This window comes from Furipterus horrens, unplaced genomic scaffold (genome assembly GCF_987537825.1).
Source record: "Furipterus horrens unplaced genomic scaffold, mFurHor1.1.pri manual_scaffold_2, whole genome shotgun sequence".
NCBI lineage: Eukaryota > Metazoa > Chordata > Mammalia > Chiroptera > Furipteridae > Furipterus > Furipterus horrens.
Window position 1 is genome coordinate 151,310,592 of NW_028327172.1, and position 27,256 is coordinate 151,337,847.

At 36.9% G+C, this 27,256-nt stretch overlaps 1 protein-coding gene across 1 annotated transcript in view; it reads left to right on the forward strand.

Moving 5' to 3' along the window:
* MYO3A (myosin IIIA) overlaps nt 1-27,256 on the forward strand; it is a 223,605-nt gene that overhangs the window by 98,951 nt on the left and 97,398 nt on the right. Inside the window, exons 11-15 of the mRNA XM_090268047.1 lie at nt 1,110-1,214; nt 1,317-1,400; nt 4,767-4,969; nt 11,006-11,104; nt 11,195-11,309. Coding sequence (XP_090124173.1) covers nt 1,110-1,214; nt 1,317-1,400; nt 4,767-4,969; nt 11,006-11,104; nt 11,195-11,309 — 606 coding nt within the window. The remainder of the gene's footprint in view (nt 1-1,109; nt 1,215-1,316; nt 1,401-4,766; nt 4,970-11,005; nt 11,105-11,194; nt 11,310-27,256) is intronic.

The following is a 27,256-nucleotide window of genomic DNA, read 5'->3' on the forward strand; positions in this document are numbered from 1 at the left end:
TGAATAAACAGTCAAACAGTTATTGTTAAAACATAGAGAGAGGAAAAAATAAAAGATGAATTAATCTGGATGCTGCATGTGGTCTTCCTTTTCCCAAAAGTATGTGGCACAATGTTACTTACTTCCAGTTATTGATAACTAATCTATACTGTGTATTATATAAATACACAGTTGTCTAAAAAAGTGTCTACTCAATATCTACCTTTGAACCAAGTATCAGAAAATTAAAGATATAATTACATTGTTTATATAGGTAATTATACTTAACAGCTGTAAAACTTGTTTTATGAGTTTAGAAATCCTTTTGACATATTGATTCATTTTTAATATCAGACGATGAGTGTTATATGAATATAAGTATATAATTATCCATTATTCAACCCCTAGTGGCTTAAATATCGAATAGTATTCTGGAATTAAACAAGGCTGTTTTTAATCACACCCATTCTCTTCTAGCTATTTGTGTACTCCAGAAAATTATTTAATACAGGGCTTGAGTTATTTTTTGTATGTGAAAAATACATAATACTTTCTTCCTCTACTAACTAAAATTTCCATGGTGAATTTAGGAACCTTGATTTAAGTTTCAGATGATTTTGCACTTCAGTGAAAATTTTGCCGTTGATCAACTATATGATCTTAGACAAATCAAGTAAGAAAATGTATATAAAATTATGTGAAAGGAAAAAGAGTGGTGATCCTATCTCAGACATTATTGTACCCAAGGAATAGTCAACAAAATGATTCTTGATTGTCTTATTTATAAAGTGTCTTTTACTTAAAGAAATAATAGTATTTTGAAACCTTAAGTTCTATTTTAGAAATGGCATGCACTTCCAAAAGAGTCTTCTTTTAAATACTGTTGCCAGAGTGATATTATGTTATATTGTCATACCATATTTCTGGGCTATTTTGTGTCAGGCTTTTTTATTTTACATAATTTTGCATGAATTGTACATATACGTAATGTGTATGCAATTGTTTGGTGATATGAAACTTTATTTATGTTTTCCTTTAAAAAATTGGAGCTCTACCTGTAAATAATCTAGGGTTTAAATAAAAACAAAAACAAAAGCCCTATAAAATGTGATTTGTTTTTAAATCCTTAGCATTCCAAACTATACATTGGAGCAAAGAGAACTGCCAATCCTCCTCACATTTTTGCAGTGGCTGACTTAGGCTACCAGTCTATGGTAACATATAATTCAGATCAGGTGAGGAGTCACACATTCTTAGAAACTCCTCTCTTAGTTTCTTTTGTCAGCTGAATTTTGTGTGATAAAGCCTTCTTACAGTTTCCTCTTCTCACTGTGCAGTGCATTGTAATTTCTGGAGAAAGTGGTGCTGGAAAGACTGAAAGTGCTCATCTCTTAGTTCAGCAACTGACAGTGCTTGGAAAGGTACCGTTTATGTTTTCTCTGCCCTAATAGAAATATTTGTTACATATCAGAGCCTGATATAACTGATTAGATTAATATTCAGTAATTCCCATGTTTAATACTGCACAGAAATTATAAAACACACTTTGTTATTCTTTGTGAATTTAAAATATAACAAACAATATAAAAAATATATGCTCTGTTTTGAAGATATTTTAACTTTTCTCACTTAATTGGCGAAGTTTTATGAATGTGATTTTCTCTCTTTTTAGCCCCAGCACATGCACTGAATGCTTCCTCTCTCTCCTTTTGTTACTAGCAGGTTAAAGAGGAGTCAATATTATAAAAATCAATTGTGCTTATATATTATACATATACATCTGCAATGATCAATTGGAAATTGAAATTTGAGTATAATTTACAATAGCACCAAAATCGTTAACTATTTAAATCTAACTTTTATAAAACATGTGCAAAAGTTGTATGCTTCAAAGTATAAAAAGTTGATAAAAGAAATCAAAAAGCTCTAAATAAATAGAGAGATACACTATGTTCATTAATTTAAAGATGCAATATTGTTAACATATCATTTCTCCACAAATTGATCCAGAAATTCAATTCAATTATAATGAAAATTCTAGCAGTATTTTTTGTAGAAACTGACAAGCAAGCTGAGTCAAAAATTTATATAGAAATGCAAAAGCTCTATAATAACCAAATAATTTTGAAAAAAATTGGAAGATTAATATTACCTGATTTTGGGACTTACTGTGAAGCTGCAATAGTTGTTAGATACAATATAAAAAGCATAATCCATTAAGGAAAGAATTGGATTTCACCAAAATTAAGAATTTCTGTTCTCTGAATGACTTTCTTATGAAGGTGAAACCACATGCTACAGACTCAAAAAATTACTTGTATGTCTCATATATAATAAAAGATTGTATCCTTGGTATATATTTTTAAAACTCTTAAAACTTAAAAATAAATCAAATAATTTAAAACATGAATAAAGGACACTGATACAAGCAGTGAATAAATCTTATTAGATGAGATTTGGATAAATTTAAAGTGCATTATGCTAGGTCAAAGAAGCCAGATTCAGAAGAGTACATACTGTATGATTCAATTTATGTGTCATTCTTGCATATTTAAAATTATAGGAACAGGAACACATCAGAGATTATCATGGGCAAGAGATGGAGGGATGTGTTGACTACAAAAGTTAGTGATACATTTTGCAGGGTCTGTGTGGACTTGTTTTATGTGTGGATTGTAGTTGGGGGTTATATGATTACATATGTAAAAACTTTCAGGACTTTACACTATAAAGGATGAATCTTACTTTATTAAATTATATCTTAATTTTTGAAAAATGGATGTTGATAATAGAGACTTGGTTCGGTTTTCTAGATAGAGTCCTTGAAATGAGGTAAGTCAATATACTAGCCTAATAAGACACATAGTCCTAATATCTTTTTAAAAATCATTGTACGCAACTTATTTCTGTGAAATTTTTCATTATGATCTACATAGTTACAATTAGAGTCATGTTAAAATGTATTGCCATCACTATGATTGTAGGAATCTTGTGTTACAAAATACTGTAGATACAAGGGCAGACCTTTCTGTTAAAGGGTAAGACCTCATAGTGTCAAAACAACTGCTTAATTGAGCCTAATTCATTTTCAACATAATGAGTTGAAAATTTTTCTGTTCCTATTAAAAATCAATTAACTTGTTTTAATATTTTCAAACATGTGTATTGGTATGGAATAGAAATATACTTTGCTCAATGGATAACTATGACCTCTACTAACCAGCCTTGTGACCCTGAAGGACCGGAAGAGGCAGAAGAGACCAGGCAGGTAGTAATACATCAGGGCCGTCATCTCAGTTCCTTCCCCATCCCCTCACCCATCACTTCCCCTCTCTTCACAACTAGGATAAGTATCATTCTAAAGGTTTTAAGTATAGTAAAATAAGATGTAATTTTGGAGGAAGAAAGGTGGTGAGGCACAGCATGCTATCCTGACATAGAAGAGTTGAACACTGGAATTAATTTACTCAAGTCTTTGTAATAAAATGACCTTTGCTGTTCTTTCTTGATTTGTGGGCCAGTAGAGGTTTTCATCAATAATGCAATGTCGTTTTGTAGATGTCAGCTAGCTTGTTTATCTAATCTCTGTATCTTGTTCTAGATCTAAAAATACACTCACACACACACACACACACATACACACCTCAGAATCCTACCCTTACAAGATCATATCAGGTCTTTTACTTATCTCCTTGGCAAAGATTTACCAGATACAAATATGGGCTGTTTTGTGGATTGAATTTACATATGTAATATGTAGCTCTCAAAACCTTACTCAGCAGGGCACTAATGTAAGTGAATGAAGATATTTTCTCCTCTTTTTCATGGGTGCAAGGCCAACCCCAAACATTTTAATGGAACCAAGTTTGTTTCAATTCATGTTACTCTTTTCTTTCAACCCTTGTTGCCTCATTTAGAAAATACCCAAAGTCCTGTATGCCCTTAAAACCTCACTGTGAATGCCCCCTCCAGGCCACCCACATTCTACTGTAGCCTATGTTCCAGAAATACCTATTGCTTCTGGCCCTGACTTAGAAAATGTCCATACTTTAACACAGCTAAGCTCAGCAAGGTATTACACTGCACATAATCCACCTGATCCAAAATTTCTACCAAGCTGTGAATGACTGATACTTCTTTAAACTTCTCAGAGCAGAGAATGCTTTTCTAAAAGAGGATGGTTTTTAATCCAAATAAATTTCAATTTGGTAGAAGTTCAAGTGATAAAGACAAAAAAGTTGCACTTGTTTGAGGGGAGGAGAATATGAGTTGAGGTAGGAAAAAAAGAGAGGGACAGGCAAATGGGCCTTGACTGGGCTTCCACTCCCCCCATCTACACTTCTAAGCTGTTCTTGATTTTCACAATTACTCCCTTTCCTCTGCTTTTGAATTTACAAAATATCCTAACTCCCTTAGTTGCAGGTTTTGCAGCTTCCATGGAAGCAGAAAAATAGTTCTGGCTTTGGGGAACATTTGGATGGGGGCCCAAGCAGGTAGAGGAGGAATAACAAAATAAGAAGTGTACCTCAGTGTGCATAAATTGTGTTGGTAAATTAGGCACTGAATGAAACTATATTGGAGTAGAAACAGCACAGAATGTCCCCTAGCCTCCCTAAGGGACAAGTGGGTAGATACACATATGGGAGGGGAAAAATAGGCTTGGTTGTGCCACCTGACAATACACCAGGAATATGCTCATATACATTTATATATGCATAAAGTGCTTATCAAAGAAGAAACATTATATGCAAAATTAATTTTCAAATATATCTTGACATTTTCTCTAGGCTAATAACATAACCCTTCAAGAGAAGATTCTACAAGTGAACAATTTGGTGGAAGCCTTTGGCAATGCCTGTACTATTATAAATGACAATTCCAGTCGATTTGGAAAGTATTTAGAAATGAAATTCACCTCTTCTGGAACGGTAGTGGGAGCACAAATTTATGAATACCTTCTGGAGAAATCCCGAGTTATCCACCAAGCCCTGTAAGTTCACATACAATGTCTCCTATTTGGGGGGAAACAAGCAAAGATACATGTCATGGGCGACACACATGTCACAAGTGACGTGTGTGCCCAGGTGGCATGTGTTGTGGGCGGCCTGTGTTTCATAAGCTGCCTGTGTCATTAGTGACATTTGTGCCACTTGTGACATGCATGCCATTGGTGACCTGCATGTCCTGGGACTGTGTGCCCTAGATGGCACATGTGTCATAGGTGGAATGTGTGTTCCTTTTGGCCATTTCTGGCTGGATGACAAAACTTCTTTTCTGGCCTACTGATTCCAAGATACTTTTGTTATTTTTATGAAGAAACTATAGTCACAACATCAGATTTATATCCCAATTATTATATCATTTTTTAAGTGGGAAAGTTAGAGTCTTCCATTTTTTTATGTGTTTTATGCCATACATACCTACATTATTGTAGTAGTTTGTTTAATGCATGGGAACGCAGGCTGTTGTTATGTAGTAGCACACTGTTGTTTAATATAAGTGCCTTCAAATTTGCTGTCATTCAATTATGAATAAATTGTGAATATAAATTGCCTGGAGTCCAGTTTCTGAGCTCAGCCCTCAGTGTGGAAAATTATTCTTTAGTCCTCAATTCAAAATATGTAAGGAAAGACTATTAGACAAATATGTTTTTTAATTGTGGCTCTGTGATGTGTAGGTCCACTTTGGGTAAGATATTTAAATTTTGAAGAACCTTCCACGATCTTGCTTCTGAAAGTTACTACATGTATGATATTTAATCTCTCTGTACATGAATTTTTCATCTTTAAAATGGAAATAGCAATAGTCCTACCTGTTGATTAAGATAATTCCTATCAAGTATTTGCACAAGGAATAACACTAGTAAGAACCCATCAGTTTAAGCTATTATTATCAATAGAAGTGTTGATAATTGCGTGAAGATTAAAATAACATCTAGTACAGACATGGGACACTGAAGATGTTCAGTTAATAGCAGCTACTATTATCGATGTGTACCCTGTGCCCAAAACTTAGTGAGCATGCATGGGTGGCCTTTGTCAGGCATTGGGGTGTTATGCAGTTGTGAAGGCTTAACTGGTTCTCAGAACAATTTGTCCTGCTCTCATAACTCTGTAAGACTCTCCTTCAGGCACTTGAGGAAGGTCTACCTACAAGACTAAATTATTGAGATTTAGATGCTGCCACCATGTTGCACAATGTCAGAGGGGACCATTCACATTGGGTTCTATGGAGCATCATTCACATAGAATAAACTGGACAGTGATGCCCTGGGTTAACCACAGAAATAATCTCATATATGCTTATTGAAATATTGTAGGATATATTCTAGGAAATAGCTCAATTAGGATTATATTTTAGGCATGCTATAAATTAAGTAAGCTTTTTTCCAGCTGTCCTAAAGAATTAGTCTAGTTTTACTACATCATTTATTGAGGAAAAGCACTCCAAGCTCCAAATTACATTCAGGTTGAAATACAACTCAGTTATAATTTGAGCACAGCTGCCTTATCATTCTTCCATTTTTCTGTTTTTCTACATCTTTTTTTACATAACTTTTAATTGTGTTTTTAAATTCTACAAAAGCTTTTTGTGATCTTTAAAAATGAAATATAATAGAAGACTTCTTTGTAGGGCAATGAAAGAAGTATTTCAAAGACTTTAATGAGAGGACTGTCAACAGAGGTAGAGAGAGCATCAAAGAACCAAGAATAAATGTGGGTACCCACAGAAGAACAGCAGTGAGAAACCAGTACTACCCGTCAACCCTTTGGGCCAAAGGAGGGAACAGCATTGCAGCGCCTGGTGAGAGCCAGGCCTCTGAGGGACTGGCTATCTATCAGGAGCTGTTAATTTAGGGATACAGTAGTCCCTCTCTATATCGCAGTTCACTTATCACGGCCTCACTGTATCGCAGGATTTTTTAAAATGTTATATTTAATTATTTATCGCGGATTTTTCTCTATATTGCAGGATTTTGCGGTACTGTATACGTATGTTGTTAAAGTTACGTAGGTTTAAGAGTGTAGAATATGTTTAAGAACAGAAGTAGTGTTTATAAAAGTGTGGGAAAGGTTAATAAGGTACTGGGAATGGTTTATAAGTGTGTGGGAAGGGTTTATAAAGCCTTAAAATATATATAAATACTAAACTAAATGTAAGGCTCCTACTTCATGGATTTTCACCTATCGCAGGAGCATCTAGAATGTAATACCCACAATAAGTGAGGGAATACTGTACAGCCTCTGTGAGGGAGAAGGCAACGGGACAATACCCAACTTCTCTCTTCTCCCTCCCTGCCACCTCCTGCCTGTGCTTCCCAGTGGTCAAGCCTCACTGGAAAGCAGAGAGTGCTGGAGCCCAGGGAGGCATTGCAATCTGGAGAGTGAGGCAGAGAAGAGTAGAGACTGGATCTCAGATGACAGAAAAGAACAGAACAGACAATTATTTTTTAAAATAGAATTTACCCTTTCTTTTTAGGGAAAAAGTTCTTTTTTTTCTCTTTTTAATTCATGTCATCCCACCCCAATCTCTGACCATGTTTTTTTTTTATATTTCTAATAATGGTACTATCATATAAGTTGTGGCTTAAATCCCCTATTCTAAAGAAGTTTTTGAAAAAGGTTGCTTTAATTTCACTTGTAAGTATAAATTATAGCTGTTCCACTGCCCTTTTCTCCTGTTACAGTTTACTGCAGCAAGCACTAATTGCATTTCTTTCACATGCCCAGCACCTTACCAGACCCTACAGGAGATATCAACAATGTGCAAGTGTGGTGCTCCCTACTGTGGAGGAAGGGACAGTATTATTTATGGAGCAATCACTGTGTCAGGCATTGTGCTGAGCACTTTGTAACCATTCTTCTTTTAATTCTCACAGTGACGTGACAGGATATTATTGTCTATTTTATACATGATTAAATGAAGACTAAGAGAATTGTAGCAAGTTACCTAATATCAAGAAGCTAATAAATGCTGAGTTGGGATTTGAACCCATGTCTGTCTGGCTGGCTACAAAGTCCATCATTCATCCATCCAGCCACCCATCCATTTGAAAAATATTTAGTGCCTGCTAGGTTTCAGGAACTGTTCTAGCCACAGAAAATGCAAAGCTAAGGATTCCTGTGGTAAAGCAGTTCACAGTCTCCTGGAGAGCCATGTATGCTTTGACACAAAACATCCTGATCACTTGTTGCTTCTAATCTCTCATAAAAGTAGGCAATGAGTCCATCTGCTACGTGTGAGCAGAGTGGGTGGAACATTGAGGGATGTAGGAGACTGCATGTCTTAGAGAAGCAACTCTTAGTGGAGGAAGCTATAATTAAAAGTGAAAAATTAAAAGCTCTGTTTCATGAATATTCTATGGTACTTATGAATACAAAGCTGTGTTGTAGATTTTCTAAGCCTTATCTCTGACCACTCTGTCAAAGATTCAATCGTGTCCCAGGTTGAGTTAGCCACACCCTTTTGAGGACTTTGCCACAGTTTTGAGGGTGTTTGAGACCTTGGCTACATAAATTATCCCCAGGACCTAGGGCAGATGAACACACACGAGACAGCCCTGAGGACCTTCCTGAAAACGGATGAGTAGGACTCTGAAGAAGTATTACAAGGTACACAGTTAGGGCAGTGGCTGGAGACAGAAATAGCCTTTGGTATTTGCTGAGACCTAGTTTGTCCCCAGGCCATTCTGACCTAAGAAGCACTGGTCTTATGAACGTGTATGGGATGCTATGGTCCTCTGTCTACTTAGGTATACCTTTGATATAGTTAGGGCAAGACAGGAAATGGGTACATTTTGCAGTATCTTTTTTTCCTGTTTCTTTAACTCTCTGAACGTTTGTCTACTGAAGGTCAGTGTACTTCCTATAGTATCTCCAGATCCTGTCAAATTACAGTTCTCAGTAAACATAACCTAATAATTAAAGAGAAAACCACCAATTCTGAGTGTCTGCATTTATGACTCACTTCTTTAATTGTACACTGTGTTATTTAAGCATTAAAGGTGTGACACACAGAGCAATCATGTGATTTCATTAGAACAAAGTGAACTGAATTAAATGCTGTGCCAGCCTTAGAGAAGTTTTGTGATTTTGTTGTGAGAATAGACAAGAACTAAAATTTTCATTTTGTGCTAACCGCGCAGTGCTAATGCTCATCGCAGTGCTGCTGGCGGCTGCAACAAGTCATGTTGGGGGTGTGGACAGCGTGAACACCACCGTTCTCAAGGATGCCCAGTCCTCACCTCAGCATCCAAGCCAGTGAACCACCCCTTTTCTCAAAAGCTCACCTGCCTCTGCTTCTATGACTCTCACACCTGTCTGAATTTTTCTTCTCTGACTTAGATTCATCCATCCATTTCCAAAATATGTGTTGTCCTGGAGGTTTCTTGTTTCCCTCCTTCATCAATTCATATTGTTCTCTCTCTCTCTCTCTCTCTCTCTCTCTCTCTCTCTCTCTCTCTCTCTCTCTCTCTCTCCCTCCCTCTCCCTCTCTCTCTGTCTGTCTCTCTTCCCATACACAAAGGCACACTCTGTTAGTTCTTTTTCTTTGGGGGTTCCTAACACAGCTGCAGAGAAAGAGTGCTTATGCAAAAGCAATTTAGCATCTCCTCACCAAGTCCCTCTGGAAACATCCAAAACTTTGTGATGGCGTGGGAGCCTTATAGTAACTGAAACAAGAGTCATACACAAAGAAACGGAGAGCAAGGCCTTAGGGTTTGAGGGTTTTACTTAAGTTAGCTCCTGTAGGGGGAACCCTTCCCCAGCCCAACCCCAGTCTCAGAGTGACAATGGAGTGGATAGTCAAGTGAAGACTTAGAACAACCCCCAGCAAGAGGAAGGTGCAGTGGGAGAAGGAAAAGGGCAGGACCACACAGACAGGCAAACCCAGAGTCTCCAAATGGCCAACCATGGGCTTCAGAATCACAGTAAAGCAAGGCCAAAGAGGAAACATGGAGATTGTGAACCTGAAAAGTGGAAAATCACCCTTCTCTGTTTCTGAAGAGAACTCGCCTGACACTGGAGAGAGCATGCCATCCATTCTAGGAACTCTCCAGAGCAAAAGGAAGACAAGGAAAGGAAGAGAAGGGGGGCACTGGGGTCTCAGGAGTTATGCCGTGGACACTCCTGAGCCAGAGACTCACCATGTGACTCACATTTCTTTAATTGTATTATTCCCGAATCTGGGAATGCTGTTTATATAGAGAACCACAGAGTCATGGAATTTGAGACTCATAAGAAACAGATTCCTCAGAAAACTGAGCCCCACAAAGTCAGTGTAACAATGTGATTAAAGACATGGGCTTTGGATTCAAACAGCCCTGGTTTGAATCCACTTATCCATCCCCTCTGACCTGAGAGGAGATCAGTAGCAGTTCTAAGCCTCAGTTTCCTCATATGTAAAATTAGGAAAGTGCATGAGTAATAACCAGGGGCTTACAGCAGGTAAATAAGATAATGTAGCGCTTATGGTCATCTGGCACACTGTCCATTTATTATTAATTTGTTTCTTTTTCTCTCAGCTCCACTGGCATGTAAACTCCAAGAAGTTAGGGATTTTTTGTTGTATTTTTTTCCCATTACCATGTAGCCCCCTTACACTCCCTGCACTCACCACACTGTTGTCCATGTCCATCAGCCCTTTTTCCTTTTTGCTCGATCCCTTCACCCCCCACCTCCCTTCCCCTTAGCTGTCATCCTGCTCTCTATGCGTCTGACTCTATTTTACTTGTTAGGGATTTTTGACTGTTTACTCTGGCTGCATCCCAGTGCCTGCAACGGTGCCTGGTACTCGCACACACATTGAGTGATTCATATAAAATGCTTAGCAGTGTCCAGAATTTAATCACAATGATTGTTGAAAATAATATCAACATTAACAACCACAGAAAGCCAAAATCCAGTGTCCTGGGAAACCCACATTGGTACTTACAGTTGTTGTTCTAATGATTATATTACCAAGTAATTTTAACAATTAATAGATATTCTTACTAACTGCCTTACTGAAAATGTCTTATTTTTTTCAGTGGAGAAAAAAATTTTCATGTTTTTTACTACATCTATGCTGGTTTAGCCGAAAGGAAGAAACTAGCCCATTACAAACTGCCTGAAAATAAGCCTCCCAGGTAATGCAGCAAGTTGTACTTTTCATAAATAATACTTTCACTTTCCACTTAATCTTAGATTTTTTACACATCCTTTCATATTTTTTTCAGATACCTACAAAATGATCACCTCAGAACAGTACAGGATATAATGAACAATAGTTTCTATAAATCTCAATATGAATTAATTGAGCAATGTTTCAAAGTCATTGGTTTTACAATGGAGGTGAGTATGAAAGACATTTGAACATCTTTAGGAAGTATCTTTTCATCATCACTAATTGCAGGAGTTAGCAATTATTGAGTGATTGATATACGCCAAGCATTATGTTAAGTGCTTTATGTGGGTCATCCTTTTAATTACTCAAATAACCTTATGAAATGAGTAGAATTATAATATTTATGTATAAGGAAACAGTAGCCTTGAGATGTAACCGAATTTGGTTTTGTTCTTAATCTTTTATTTTACATACATATATTTGCATCTCCTCCATATGTAAAATTTTAAATAAATGCATAAATGTGATATTACATGTTATTTTCTAGTGCAGCCTTTTTTATAACAACTTTATTAACATAATTCATATACCATACAAATCATCCATTTAGAAGTACATTTAAAAAAATCCTCACCCAAGGATATGTTTATTGATTTGAGAGAGGAAGGGAGGAAAGAGAGAGCTTGTGAAAGAGCGAGAGAGAAAAATGTTGATGTGTGAGAGAAACATGGATCGGTTGCCTTCCATATTCTTCCTGACCAGGGATGGAACCTACAACCTAAGTATGTAGCCTACTTGGGAATCAAACCCGCAACCTTTTTGGTGTACAGGATTGTCACTCCAACCAGCTGAGCCACCCAGCCAGGGCAAAAGTAACTTTTAATGACTTTTAGCATATTCACAGATGTCTATATCCATCACCATCATCAGTTTTAGAATACTTTCATGTTCCAAAATTTTCACTCCAGAAATATGCTAGAAGCAGTTTCTTCTCATTCCTATCCCACTTCTGCTTTTTCTCGCTGCAGATCTCTTTATTCTGCGCAATTTACGTAAATAGAGTGATGCCATATGCCACCTTTTGTGACTGCCTTCTCTCATTTAATGTAACATTTTCAAATGTCATCCATGTTGTAGCATGTATCATTACTTTATTTCTTTTGTTGTTGAATAATATTCTATTTTATGGATATTCCTTGTTACTTATTCATTCTTCAGTTCATGTACACTTAGGTCTTTTCCATTTTCAAGCCATTACAAATAATATTGCTATGAACATTTGTGTACAATTTTTGTGCAGACATAAGTTTTCATTTCTCTTTGGTATATAACTAGGAGTGGAACTACTAGATCCTAGAGTAACTCTATGTTTAACCTTTTGAGAAACTGCAAGACTTTTCCAAAGTGAGTGTACAATTTTACATTCCAACCAGCAATTAATGAAGTTTCCAATGTCTTCATCTTCTCCCCAACACATTATTATTATGTCTTCTTCATCATAGCCATCCTAGTGGGTGTGAAGTCGTATCTCATTGTGGTTTTGATTTGCATTTCCCTAAATGGTTTATGATGCTGAACTTCTTTTCATATGCTTATTGGTCATTTATATATCTGCTTGGAAGAAACATCTATTCATATTTTTTGCCTATATTTTTAATTGGGTTGTCTTTTTATTATTGAATGGTAAATATTCTTAAATTATAAATACAACTTCCTTATCAGATATGTAATTTGCAAAAATTTTCTCCAATTTATTGCCTTTTTACACTCGTGATGGTGTCCTTTGAAGCATACAAATTTTTTGTGATGTCCAGTTGATCTGTTTTTTCTCTTGTTGCTTGCGATTTCAGTGTCATACATAAGAAACCATAGTTAATCCAAAGTAATGAAGAATTTTGCCTAAGTTTTCTTCTAAGAGTGTATAGTTTTAGCTCTTACATTCAAGTTTCGGTTCCACTTTGTGTTTATTTTTGTGTCTGGTGTGAGATAGGAGCCCAACTTCTTCTGCATGTGATATTCAGTTGTATCACAACCATTTGTGGAAAAGACTGTTCTGTCACATTGATTGGACCCGACATCCTTGTTGAAAATCAATTGGCTACAAATGCATAGAATTACTCCTGAATTCTCAAGTCTATTATCTAATTTGTCTTTATGCCAGTACCACACTGTCTTGATTACTGTAGCTTTGTGATAAGTTTTTAAATTGGGAAGTGTAACTCCTCCAACTTTATTCTTCTTTTTAAAGATTGTTTTGGGTTTCTTGAATTTCTATATGAATTTGAGGATCAGCTTGTCAATTTCTAGTGCAGTCTTTTTTAAAACTTCTCATCCCACCCCCTTCCATCCATATCTGCTCTCTTTCTCTTCCCCCAGCTAATGGATATTAACAATACAGCATACATAGTCCAATATTCCATATTTATCTCCCTGCACATAAGATGCTACTGTAGTTGCTACACAGACACACACACTCCACACCACACACACAAACACAAATATGTACATGTACGTATCATCTGGCTGTTGTTCTCTTAACATGGGATTATATTACACACACTTTTCTATATTCATTTTTTCTCATTTGGCATGAAAATCCCTTCAAATCACCTAGTATAGCACTAAATCAGTTCTCCTGAAGGCAACATAATGTCCCATGGTGTATATTATCTTTATTTAGTCATTCAACTATGACTGGATATACAACTGTTAATGTTTTCAGGTCTTTATCACAATGAGCAAAGCCAAAATATGTCTTTATTTACTAATGTTTTTATTTCTATGGAATAGGTCTCTAGTAGTGAGATTGTTGGGTCACAAGGTATATGATTGTAAATTTGAATATGAATTGCAAGGGTGCCTTCCAACAATTCTGAAATACTTGATATTTCCACCAGCAATATGTAAGAGTACACTCCCCATCCCCACCTCTGCCTACGATACATTGTAGCTTTTAAAATATTTGTTTGTCTGATGGATGAAAGTAACATCACATTTCAAGTTTGCATAGCTTCGACTAGTAGTAAATTTGAACATCTTTCCATTTGTGTTCTGGCTGCTTTGATTTGTTTTTATGAATCATATATTTATGTACATTGCCCTTTTATTGGGTGACTTTGGTTAATAGGTTATATAGGTTTCAATTGTACATTTCTATGATACTTGATCTGTATATTGTACTGTATGCCCACTGTCCAAAGTCAGATCACCTTTCATCACCATATATTTGTCCTGCTTTACCCTTAACTATCCTTACCACCCATTTCCCTCTGATAAACACCATACTGTTGTCTGTCTCTGTTTATTAGTTTCAGTTTTATATCCCACCCATGTGTAAAATCATATGATTCTTAGATTTTTCTGACTTATTTAGCTTGTTGTCACAAATGTCAGTATTTTATTTTTTCTGATGGCTGGGTAGTATTCCACTGTGTATATGTACTACATCTTCTCTATCCAGCCGTTTATTGAAGGACACTTTGGTTGTCTTCATGTCTTGGCCACCATGAAAAATGCTGCAATGAACATAGGGGTATATAAATCTTGGCCAGTAAATGTTTTTAAGTTTTTCAGGTAGATACCCAGAAGAGGTATTACTGGGTCATATGGTAACTACTTTTAGTGTTTTGAGGAACCATAGTGGTTTTACCAGGTTACATTCCCACCAGCAGTGAATGAGAGGGTTCCTTTTTCTCCACAACCTCTCCAACACTTGTTATTACCTGTCTTGTTGAATATAGCTATTCTAACAAGTGTGAGGTAGTATCTCATTGTAGTTTTGAGTTGCATCTGCCTTATAGCTAGCAAAGTTGAGCATCTTTTCATATATCTGATGGCTGTTTGTCTGTCTTCTTGGGAGAGATGTCTGTTCAGGTCCTCTGCCCATTTTTTAATTGGAATGTTTGTTTGGTATTAAGTAATATGAGTTCTTTATATATTTTGGCTATTAACCCCTTGTTGGAGCTGTTATTTGCAAATATCATCTCCCATTCAGCTGGTTGTTTTTTGTTTTGTTGTTTCTTTCACTGTGTAGAACCTCTTTAGTTTGATATAATCCCATTCATTTATTTTTGCCTTTGGGGTCAAATTAATAAAATATTCTCTTTGTGTTTTTATACTTATGTATATTTCCCTTTGTTATTGAGGTATTTCTATGCTTTATGTCAGTTTTTGAGTTCTCACTAGATACTGTAGATGTTACATTTTTCTATCATCTGTATTATAAATATGTTTCCAGTTGTATAGCTTGTCTATAACTTAATTTTTATCATATCTTTTACCATATAAAAATGTTTTTAAATTTTATATATTCAAACAAACTTATCTTTTTGTTTTTAACATCTGGGTTTCTAGTCTTGGTTTAAAAGTTTTTACTGTCTCTAGGTTGTACATGTAGTCTCTCAGATTTTCTTCTAAGTTTCCAAAAAAGTATTTGACTTTAATCCATTTAAAATTTATTTTTTATATAGTATCAGACAGGGCACTACTTCTATTTCTTCCACATGGAGAGTCAGTTGTACCTCACTGTCATTAAATACTATACACTTTTTCCACTGAACTGAATGGTCATATATTAAGGCCTTATATAACACAGAATCTATTTCTGATATCTCTACTTTATCCACCAATTTATGGTTCTATTTCTGTACCAATATTATGTTGACTTGATTAGAGTGGTTTGATACTATGTTTTTCTGGTAAGGCATCTTACCTGGTATGGTAACTCCTGTTCTCACTTCCCATGCTTTTCTTAGCTATTGTCCAGCATTTGATTATCCATATAAATTTTAAGATCAACTTATTCAATTCTCAGAACCGCAGTTGAAATCCTAATTATAGTCGTATTAAATTTATATATTAATTTGGGACATTACCATTTTTATGATATTACATCTTCTCACTCCAAGTTATGATATGCCTTTCCATTTGTTTAGATGTTGCCTGTTTTATAATTTATAGTTTCTTCATCTATAACTTGTTTTATTTTTACATTTCTTTCTAACTATGTTATGGTTTTTGGTGTCACTCTAAATGAAATGTTTTTCCTGTTGGTAACCTTTTCTAAGTATATAATCATGTCATCAGCAAAAAGAATAGTTATTTTCCCTTTTTCTTTCAGTTATTTATTTTTCTTTTGTGCACTTAGCACATCTAAACTTAGAATATAAGTCAATATTAAGCAATAATGATCATAGCTTGTTTCCATGTCCAGTTTCTGGCTTTAAGTAAATTATTTTTAGTGTTTTGCTGTCATTTCTGATAAAGAACATTTATCATATATAATATTCTTGTATTGACGCTTCACTTAGAGGTTTTATTATGAATCCTGCTGAATTTTATCAAATGTCTTTTCATTATCTAATGTTATGATCATATTTTTTTGAAGCCATTGTTGATAACTATTATTATGTTGATAGGCTTCTAAATACATAAGTATCCATATATTTCTGGAATAATCCCAATATAGTCAAATCGTATTTCTCTTTTGACAAATTGTTGTATTCCATGTCCTAGTGTTTTATTTAGAATTTTTGCATCTATTCATCAATGAGATTTATTTGTTATTTTAGTTTTCCTTTATATCCTTATCAGATTTGAGTATCAGAATTATGAGAGTGAGCTTTTTAATCTTTTTTCTTTGGCCTAAAAGAGTTTAAATCAGAGTTCAAATCAGTTCCCAACATCCCTTAAGATATAAAGCACCTAGACACACATAGCTAGGTTCTAACCAGACTATATAAAAAGTTCCATGGAAGAGACCTAGTCAGGCACCCAGGTAATTCTTATTATTAGAGAAGATTGGAGAACACTGGTTTTTAAAACTTTGAACTAAGATAAGATAAAACTTAGCTGTTGTGTGCCTCTGGTCCTGGGGCCTTTTTTATACTGAATCTTTAATTACTTTCTGATTCTTCTGTGGTAATTACCTATTCAAAATATTTTTTAGGTTATCTGTATTTTGTTAAGAAACTATAATCGAATCTGAGGCTATAGATTTGATTGATACATTTTATTATAATACCTTTAATTTATTTTGTATCTCTAGTTGTGTTCCGTTTCACATTCTAATCATATATTTATTGGTTTTCTCTTTTTATTTTTAATTGAGCTTACAAGAAGTTTTCAATCTTAAGAATTAAAATGAAGACAAAACAACCGCTGTTGGATATATTTACCCATCGTTTATATTATGGATTTCAATTTTACTTTCATAATTTTATTAATTTTGTCATTTGGTTTATTCTGTTGTTTTCTTCTCCTTCTGGCACCCCTATCATTTGGATGTTGGCATGTTTAAAGTTGTCCCAAAGGTTCCTAAACCTCTCCTCACTTTTTTCAATTCTTGCTTCCTCATTCTGCACTGGTTGACTATTTTTTTTTTCTTCCTTATATTCCAAATCATTGATTTGAACCCTGGTTTCCTTCCCTTCACCATTAGTTTTGTGTCTATTTTCCTTCGTTTCACTTAGCATAGCCTTCACTTCTCTTATGCGTTTGCTGCACTCAAGCATATCTATCAAGCCTGTGAGCATTTTTATCACTAGTGTTTTGAATTATGTGTCTGTTAGGTTGTCTATCTCCTCATCTGTTACGTTGGCTATCTCCTTGTCACTTAGTTCTCCCACTGGAACCTTGATTTGTTTCCCCTTTTGGGCCATACTTCTCTGTCTCCTCATTCTGACAGGCTCCTGTGTTTTTTTGCCTCTGTATCCCAGGTAGAGCTGTCACTCCTGTTATGTTGTAAGGGGCAGAGCCTTAGGGATTCATCAGCACAGGGTGACCTGTTTCACCACGTTGTGGCACTGTATGTGGGGGAGGGGTCCAAAAGGGAACAAAGCCGCCTTCCCAGCACTCGCCCCTTTTCCAGGCACCTCTCCCACTTCCGCACTGGACTAGCGCCCCTCTAGCTGCTGCCCTGGCCGTCATTCCCAGGGTGCTTGGGTCTGCAGGTGTTCTAGGATCGTGGGGGCCCTTTAAACAAGGGGACTCTGCTGAGACCGGCAATTTCTGCCTCCACCTCAACCCCCACTGGTCTTCACAGTCAGAAGCAATGAGGCTTGATTTTTCCCCGATGTACCTCCTGACTTTTAAAATGTGTGACTGCGCTTTTTGCTGGCCTACCGCTGCCACCGCCACCACACCATGTCCTCTCCGCCCCAGCTCCGCCCCTCCTACCTGTCTGGATGAGTATTTCTTCATTATATCTTTGTTTTCTGGGTTTCCATGAAGTTTGATTTTCTGGAACTTCTCGTGGTTTCTAGTTTTGAGGTAGCTGTATTCCTTCTTAGTTGTGGAGGGAGATGCAGCGTGTCTGTCTAGGCCTCCATCTTGGCCGGAAGTTGTTGTTCTTTTTCTTAAAGAGAATACTTGGTTCCTCTTTTCTTCAATTTTCTTATTTAATAATGAAAGCATTTAAGGCTATAAATTTACCCCTGAGTAATACAGATTTTTTGCGCCACTGGTAGTAGTTTTTAATTTTTATACAAAACACGTTTAATAGGTTTTTGAAGAAACTTTCAGACTCTGCTCTTAGGAGTTTACTCTTTGCTGTATTGATTTGATCCAGTGATAAAGACTATTTCATGGGACTTCCAGTAAAATAGCAGCATAAATGTGGTATTTGCAACCTCCCACAACCATATCAAAATTATATCTAAACTACAGAGCAAACATCATTCAGAATTACCTGAATTCTAGCTGAACAGAGGTTTTACAATTAAGAATATAGAGAAGTAGCCACATCTACATGTTAGAAGGGGTGGAGACTTGCAAGGGGTTAGTCTCACACCCATTGTGATGGATAAAAATCAGGAGGAACACCTCGGATGCAGAGGTTCCTCCTGACAAGTCCTTGCTCCCTAGCCTAAGTACAAGTGCCAAGAAGAGAAGTCCCCATAACTTCTTGCTATAAAAACCAATGGGAATCATGCCTGAGTGAGAAGGGCTGCTGGAGTCCCAGGCAGTTCCTCTTAAAGGACCCACACATGTATTTACTCTGACTCATTTGCTCTGAACTCCAGTCTTAGAACAATAGCTCAAAAGGCACCAGGGACATATGGGGAGGAACTGAAATGCTCACATCAGGGCAAGAGCAGGAAGGGCATCTTTCTCTCAGCCAGGTGCTGGCAGAGGCCATTGTTCCATTTCTGAGCCCTCCCTTCACACAGCAGGTGCCATATCTGAGTCTCCATCAACCTGGATAACACAATAGGCCTGCTCTGGTGATTCCCTGAGACTGCCAACCCGCCCAACTTGTGGGCCCATCCAAGCTGCTTTCAGTGGCTTTTTGATACAAATAACATGTTGTGGCTCATACTAAGGACATTCTTGAAATCTCTCAAACAAGCAGCTTCTGGCCTCAGGAGGGTCTGTATATTGAAGTGGCCCCAGGCCTACCACTAGTAGCAATCAGCCTTGGTTCACAGCTTGGACTCTCCTGGATACCTCTAAGCCCAGCACAAGTAGCAGCCAACTGCAGATTGCTTTGTAGCCCATTCTGGGCAGCCCCAAATAGAACACAGGTGGTGACTGACTTTGACTTAACCTCCCAGGAGGCCCCAGAGCCAGCACATTATCTAGACAGCTTCAGATCAAATTGAAACACCACCCAACCACCGCCACAAGTGATACACTCAAGGGATGGACTCAGAGGGCACCAGAGCTCTGCTTAAGTATACCCTACTGCACAGCTGATCCTCCATGGTGGTCACAGCCAGTTCTTGTGGCCATTCAGCCTAGGGGTAAACCCCACCATTGATGTACCAATAACAATCAATGCTCAACTACAACAGGGGGATATACACAGCCTACATGGGGTGGGGGTATGTCCTACTTGAGTGAACGGGAGGACTGTGCCACTGGACCCTACAGCTACTACATAAGGCCACTATACTAAGCCAGGGAGAAGTAGCAGCTCTACCTAAATTACATAGAAACAGAAACAGTGAAGCTACCAAACTTAAGAGACAAAGAAACAAGTCCCAAATGAAAGAACAGAAAAAAGCTCCAGAAAAAGAGCTAAATAAAATGGAGACAACCAATCTACTAGATGCAGAATTCAAAACACTGGTTATAAGGATGTTCAATGAACTCAATGGAAGAGTAGATGAACTTAGTAAGAACTTCAAGAGCATAGAAAAAGCATGTAAACTATAAAAAAGAGCAAGTCAGACATGAAGGCTACACTAACTGAAATGAAAAACACATTATAGAGAATCAAAAGTGGAATAGTGAAGCAGAGGATCAAAGCAGACTTTTGGAAAATAAGGAAGCAGAAAACACCCTATCAGAACAGCAAAAAGAAAAAAAGAATCCAAAAAATGAGGATAGTATAAGGAGACCCTGGGACAACTTCAAGCATACCAACATTTACATCATAGGGGTGCCAAAAGAAGAAGAGAGAGGAAGGAATTGAAAAAAATAATGATCAAATACTTTCCTAACCTGGTGGAAGAAATAGACATATGAGTCCAGGAAGTGCAGAGAGTCCCAAACAAGATGAACCCAAAGAGGCCCACATCAAGACACATCATAATTAAAATGCCAAAGGTTAATGACAAAAAAAAATCTTAAAAGCAGCAAGAGAAAAGCAGTTACCTACAAGGGAGCTCTCATGAAACTGTTAGCTGATTTCTCAAAAGAAACTTTTCAGGCTAGAAGAGATAGGCAAGAAACATTCAAAGTGATGAAAAGCAAGGAGCTACAACCAAGCAAAACTATCATTTAGTATCAAAGGACAGATAAAGAGCTTCCCAGACAAGAAAAAGCTAAAGGAGCTCATCATCACCAAACCAGTATTACATAAAATGTTACAGGGTTTTCTTTCAGAAGGACAAGAAAAAGATTTTTTAAATGAATAAATAAATGGCAATACAGATCTACAAATAATTTAATCTAAAAAACAAATGATAAGCATAACAGAAACAGACACAGACAGAGACCATTTTCACAGTTTGCTAGATGGGAGAGTGATTACGAAATGGATAAAAATGGTGACTGTAATTTAAAAATGAAAAATTATTTAAAAAAAGAAATACTTCACTCAGAATGTGAATCAGGCTTTTAAATGAACTCTCTTAGGAAAGTGAAAAATTTTTATCACAAGGATATTAAATATAAAGATACTGATATTAGTAAAACTTTGCAAAAATCATTTAAATTATGGGCAGTGAAGTTAGTGAATCTAATCATTTTATAGTGTGTTTTTAAGACAAAGTTGGTTCTTTTCTAAAATGGAAGGATGTCAACAAAAAACCTTTAGTCCATTGGTCCACTTGCTTAGCAAGAAGTAATATTTCTATAGATATATGTGTTCTTGACATAGAGAAAAGTTGATAGCTAAGCACATTTTCTCCAAATATGGAACTATAAGACTTCACTACTAATCCTACAGTTTTTTCTTCTCTTTGAAAGCTTTTGTCTCCAACATGGGTGTTCTTGCTGTAGGCTTGTGGAGAGGATATTCCCAAGACCTTGACTCTATGGAATGAGGTATAATCTATGCCAACTGGGTGGGGTTAGAGAACAAAGCTTTCCTCCTGACTTGAAATTAGGGCACTGCCTGCATGAGGATGTTTTTGGAAGTCAGGGTAATCTCTGTCCATCTGGAAACACTTCAGCTATTAGAGTTAATTTTTGTAGTGTGGCTTTTATCCATAGACAAGAAGAATTCAGATTTGATAGGGAGACTCCCTACCTGGCTGCTTGATAGCCCTAAAATTCAGAGTCCCTCCTTGAGTTATGAATAAACATTGCTACCCTGTTTCTAGGTGAATGAATTGGTTGTATAGAGAGGGCAGTGAGAGGTTGCGGGGACCTGGCAGGCTGCTTCCAGGACCAATTGAGGAGAAATAACTCCTCCTGGGACCAGAGAGGAATTATTGCCATGACTTCTCCAAAGACTTTGTTTTTGCCAGAATACTGAATTATATGGACAAGAGGGAAGCAATACTGTGGACTGAATGAAAAGCCAAGACTGAATGCATTTTTATTCAAATACTCTACTCACAAGAAGTCTTGAGCTGAAAAGTTGAGTAACTTTTTTGGTTTAAAAGTAGAGGCTCCAATTGACCATCCTCATTTCTGAATTATGCATTCTCTCTATAGAAACATGGACTCTACCTTGAACTTGGGCTACTTGGGTCTTTTGCTCTCACTCTGGTTCAAAGGACCCAAGACCTTGTTCTCTCAAGTGTTTCAGCATGACATTAATCCTAGGTTAGCTGCGCAAGGAGTAAAAACAGGATATTTGCTGTTCAAGCTGTCTGGTATGATACACTAATTAATTTAACCCTAATTCTGCCCAGACATCAGTCCTTCCTGGGTGTGGCCAGTTTCAGGTGCATTCTCCTGACTTCCCACGGCCAAAATTCAAATTCAAATCTGGCTCCTCCCCTTTTGCTGTGTCCCTTTCCCTCCTGAGCTCTCCTAGCCCTGTCCTCACCCACAGCTTGCACCTGTGGAGATACATTGATTTATGTACTAGGGCGTATCCAATTTATTTAGGGGTAAAATGAACAAAGGGAAAAGCAGCATCCGCCTTTTCTCCAATCCTTGGTTGTAAAGTGAATGTTTCCATTGGTAGATGCTCCTTTAGACTGTGATCAGGCTCTGTAGTTTGTTTGGTGAGGAGAAAACATAAGAGGGTAATTAGAGCTCAGCACATCCTCCAAACTGAAACATCTTGTACTCCAAGCAAGGAGCTTCTGATCTGATGAGGGGCCAGGCCTCTCTCGACTTCTTTTCCCTGCTTTTTGTCAACAGAAGAGCTGATCTTCTTACCAATTCCCTCCCCCAGAGGTTTCTATCTCAGAAGCAGGGAATGGTTTGTTTACTTCTAAGCCCCTCTCATTAGAGGCAATGTTTCTCTTATATTTGGCTCAACTCCTTTCTCTTGCTTGGTAGAGCAATGTTTAGTAGCATTAAATGAAACCAGTCTTGCAAATAGAATTCACTTATTTAAAACTGTATATTCCAAATATAAACATACTCTTTATTGAACATCTGAACACACAGCTTACAATAAGGAAAACTATAACAGCTGTTTCTGAAGCTGAGGCACAATCACTGCTAAATATTTTGTGAAGACTTAGTCTGGTTACAGATGACTCTCCTGGGATGTGGTGGTCTCCCATCTGAAAGCAGGGATTCAGACTTTACAGGACAGACTGACTGAGTTTGGAGGCCATAGAATGAAACCAAGTGAGTGTTTACTTCCTTTTCTCTCACCCCTGTTTTTTATTTATTTGTTTGTTTTGCTTTCCCATGGCTTTCTTGAATATCTCCTCTGTCGGTAGCTGCTTCAATTCCATTTTGGAAAGAGGAAACTTTCAATATCAAGTGCAATAGCATGATTCTCACATCCTTTGAGCACAGCTTGCTGCCATCACAGTTTACTGTAGCACAGTTTTGATGACTCTCCAGTATAAAGAGTCTCTGCCCTCTTTTTACACCCTGATGTTTCTCTGATTGGTGTTGGCAGCACCCACGGTTTGTGTCCCTCTAAATAGTCGAAGGGATTACAGTTCACTTGTATGTTCGTTATTCAGCAGAGTTCAGGCAAATCAAAATTGGACATTCTCAAAAAAAATAACAAAATGTAAAACTCAAAACTTTTCAAATCATATGATTTCCTATGCCATTTTCTTGCAGTAGTTTAAAAGAAATGATTAGTAGTTTTATGAGTCAACTCATTTCAAGGCAATTTTTACCATGTCATGACAGGAATTTTTATTTATTTCTCTGCCTAAAGTCATTATGTTAGATGTCTAAGATGAGGTGGTTTTTCTTCAGCTCTAATTTTGCTTACATTTTCTATGTAGTCTAAAATCACAATCTGGTACATTTTCATTGGATTACCAGTTATGACTTTAGTTATAATCAAACAATATTTTTGAAAGAAAATTTTAAGTATTTTAAAGCATCAAAGTGTTGAATTTCTGTGAAATACTTCATTTATAAAAATTGTTTTGGTCAGGATGGGAGGTACATATGTCTTTTTTAGACATTTGATAATTAAATAATAATAATGTGATGCCTAGTTATCTTCATTCAAAACACATGAAATGAGTTACACTTCTACAATATTACCACTCAGCCAACATTGATAATTTGAATGGAATGACAGGACCAAGGAAGCCAACTGTTTAAAATAACAGTAATTCTGTACTAATAAGTGAGATCTGTGAGTTAAAGTCCTTGGCACTGCTAGTCTCTGTCTATGTATCTTTAGAGCAATAACTAAACCTCTCTGGTCTAACTTTCTTTATCAGTAAAAGGAGAACAGAGAAACGGTTTATTTCTGAGTCACTACCTATTTACTATGGTTCAAATTGAGGGCTATTTAATTGCATTCTAATCTTTGTAGACTGTTCATGTCATTTTATTGTTTTAGGTATCTGCAAAAATCAGCCTATGCATAGAGAAGTAGTCATATCCCTTACATACCAACAGGTGCAAATGCTGACTACAGAGCTCCTCCTTTCACCCATCTGCTCCTATTTGCCTGGGACATGGTCTCTGATAGTATCTGGTCATGTGGTACTGGCACCAGCCTGCTCCTCCCCGGCCTGCCTGTTTTGTCTTTTATCAATGGCAGCATCAGCATCTTGGCTTTCCCAGGACTGGAATGGGTGGTGCCACATCCCCCAGACTGGGCTGGTGTCACTTTGTCATGGTCCTTGGTGACTCTTACCTACTTTGAGGTCTAGGTGTTGTCCCCTTTCTCACATTCTCTCAATGGGTTTCAGTTAAACAAGAAGTATAGGTTGACGCTCTAAGAAAGGACAGGGTGCATGTGACTAAAAGGATCCTGCACCAAACTCAGTCCACCCAGCTGGGGTATAACCTCCATTTCCAAAACAAAATCAGAGAAAGGGGATCATGCATTTTCCAATGACAAGGCTCCATTGCTTAGAGGAGTTAATTGGCTTTTGGAAAAAACAAAAAACCATTTGGCCTAGTGTGGTCTTACTATTCTCATAAAACCTGACTACTAACTCAGGATGCAAAGCCTGAGACTAAAAAGTGGACAACTAGAAATTTTTAAAAATCTGAGGAAGGTGAGCACCCCTATGTTTATTGCAACATTATTTGCAAGAGCCAAGATACAGAAGCAGCCCAAGTGTCCATCAATAGGGGAGTGGATGAAGATGTGGTACATTTATACAGTGGAATACTACTTGACTATAAAAAAGAGTGACAGCATGGATAGACTAGAGGATATTATGCTAAGTGTAATAAGTCAGAGAAAGACAAATAGCATATGATTTCACTTACATTTGGAATCTGAAGAAGAAAATGAACAAATGAAATTGAAACAGACTCAGATATAGAGAAGAGACTGATGGTTGCTAGAGGGGAGAAGAGTTGGAGACTGGGTGGAAAAGGGAAGGGATTTAGAAGTATAGCTTTGTAGTTACAAAATAGTCATGAAGATATAAAGTAGAGCATAGGGACTATAGCCAATAAAATTGTAATAACTTTATGTATAGTGCCAGGTGGGTACTGGAAATACCTAGGGGAATACTATGTGAAGTTTATGATTGTCTAACCACTATGCTGTACACCTGAAACTAAAACAAAATAATACTGAATGTAAACTGTAATTGAAAAATAATATTGAAAAAAAGAATGGGGACAAGAACAGTGTGAACTAGAACTGAAGTATGAAAATGATCTGAAATATGGGGACCTAAAGGAGTTGCCTCACTGAAAAATGTGTGAGAGAAAAGTAGATAGAAATGAAAGTTCCGAAACCCCAGGGATGCGGAACCTTCGTCTTTTCATGCCTTGTTAAGGAGCTGGCACTTTATCTTCAAAGGAATAGGGGCTGCTGAAGGATGTCAATTGGGGATATAAGAAGGATCACTGTGACAGTTGTGTGGTAGATGGTTTGGAGAGTGGCAAGACCAGAGGCAAAGAGACTCATTAGAAGGAGCCCAATACCAGGGACTGAGCCTGTGCATTCATTGTTCATGTTTGTGAGTCTAGATGTCACCCTGATCCTAAAAAATGATCGCGTTCATCTGTTTGTTGTTTTTAATGTTCAAAGAGGAGGTGTTTTTGATAATTATTTCAAAATACTAATGATTTTGAAACCTAGTTTTTCCCTTAAGATTTTAAGTCGTGCTTACACATTTTAAAAAAGATTTTGTTTTTTAAGAGCAGTTTTAGGGTCACAGCAAAATTCAGTGGAAAGTACAGAGAGTTCCCATATACCCCCTGTCCTCCCACACACACAGCCTCTCCCACTATAACATCACCAGTGTTGCATTTGTTACAATCGGTGAACCCACACTGACTTATCACCCAAAGTCCAACTTTACACTAGGGTTCACTCTCGGTGTTGTACTTTGACTTTGGATAAATGTATAATAAGATTTCACATTTTAGTTTCACTGCCCTAAAAATCCTCTCTGTGTCACCTATTCATCGCTCACTCTCCTCTAACCCCTGACAACCACTGATCTTCTTACTGTTTCCAGAAAAAGTTTAACCTTTTCTAGAACATCAGATAGTTGGAATCATACAGTATGCAGCCTTTTCACATTGGTTTATTGTATTTAGCAGTATGTATTTTAAGGTCCTTCCATGTCTTTTCATGGCTTCATAGCTCATTTATTTTTAGTACTGAATAATGAATTTCATTATCTGGATATACCACAGTTTATCCACTCACCTCCTGAAGAACATCTTGGTTGCTTTAAGTTTTGATAATTATGAATAAAGCTGCTACAAACATCTGTACACAGGTGTTTGTGGGGACATAAGTTTTCAACTCCTTTGGGTAAATACCAAGGACCTTGATTGCTGGATCATATAATAAGAGTATATTTAGTTTTGTAAGAAACCACCAAACCATCTTCAATGTGGCTCTACCAGTTTACATTCCCACAAGCACTGAATGAAAGTTTCTGTTGTTCCACATCCTCACCAGCATTTGGTGTTGTTAGTGTTTGGGATTTTGTTCATTCTAATAGGTGTGCAATGATACCTCATTGTACTTTTAATTTGCATTTCCCTGATGACACATGATGTAGAATATCTTCATATGCTTATTTGCCATCTATATATCTTTGGTGAGGTGGCTGCTAAGGTCTTCGGCCCATTTATAATTGTAATTTTTTATTATGGAGAGTTAAGTGTTTTCTGTATATTTTGTATATTAAGTTCT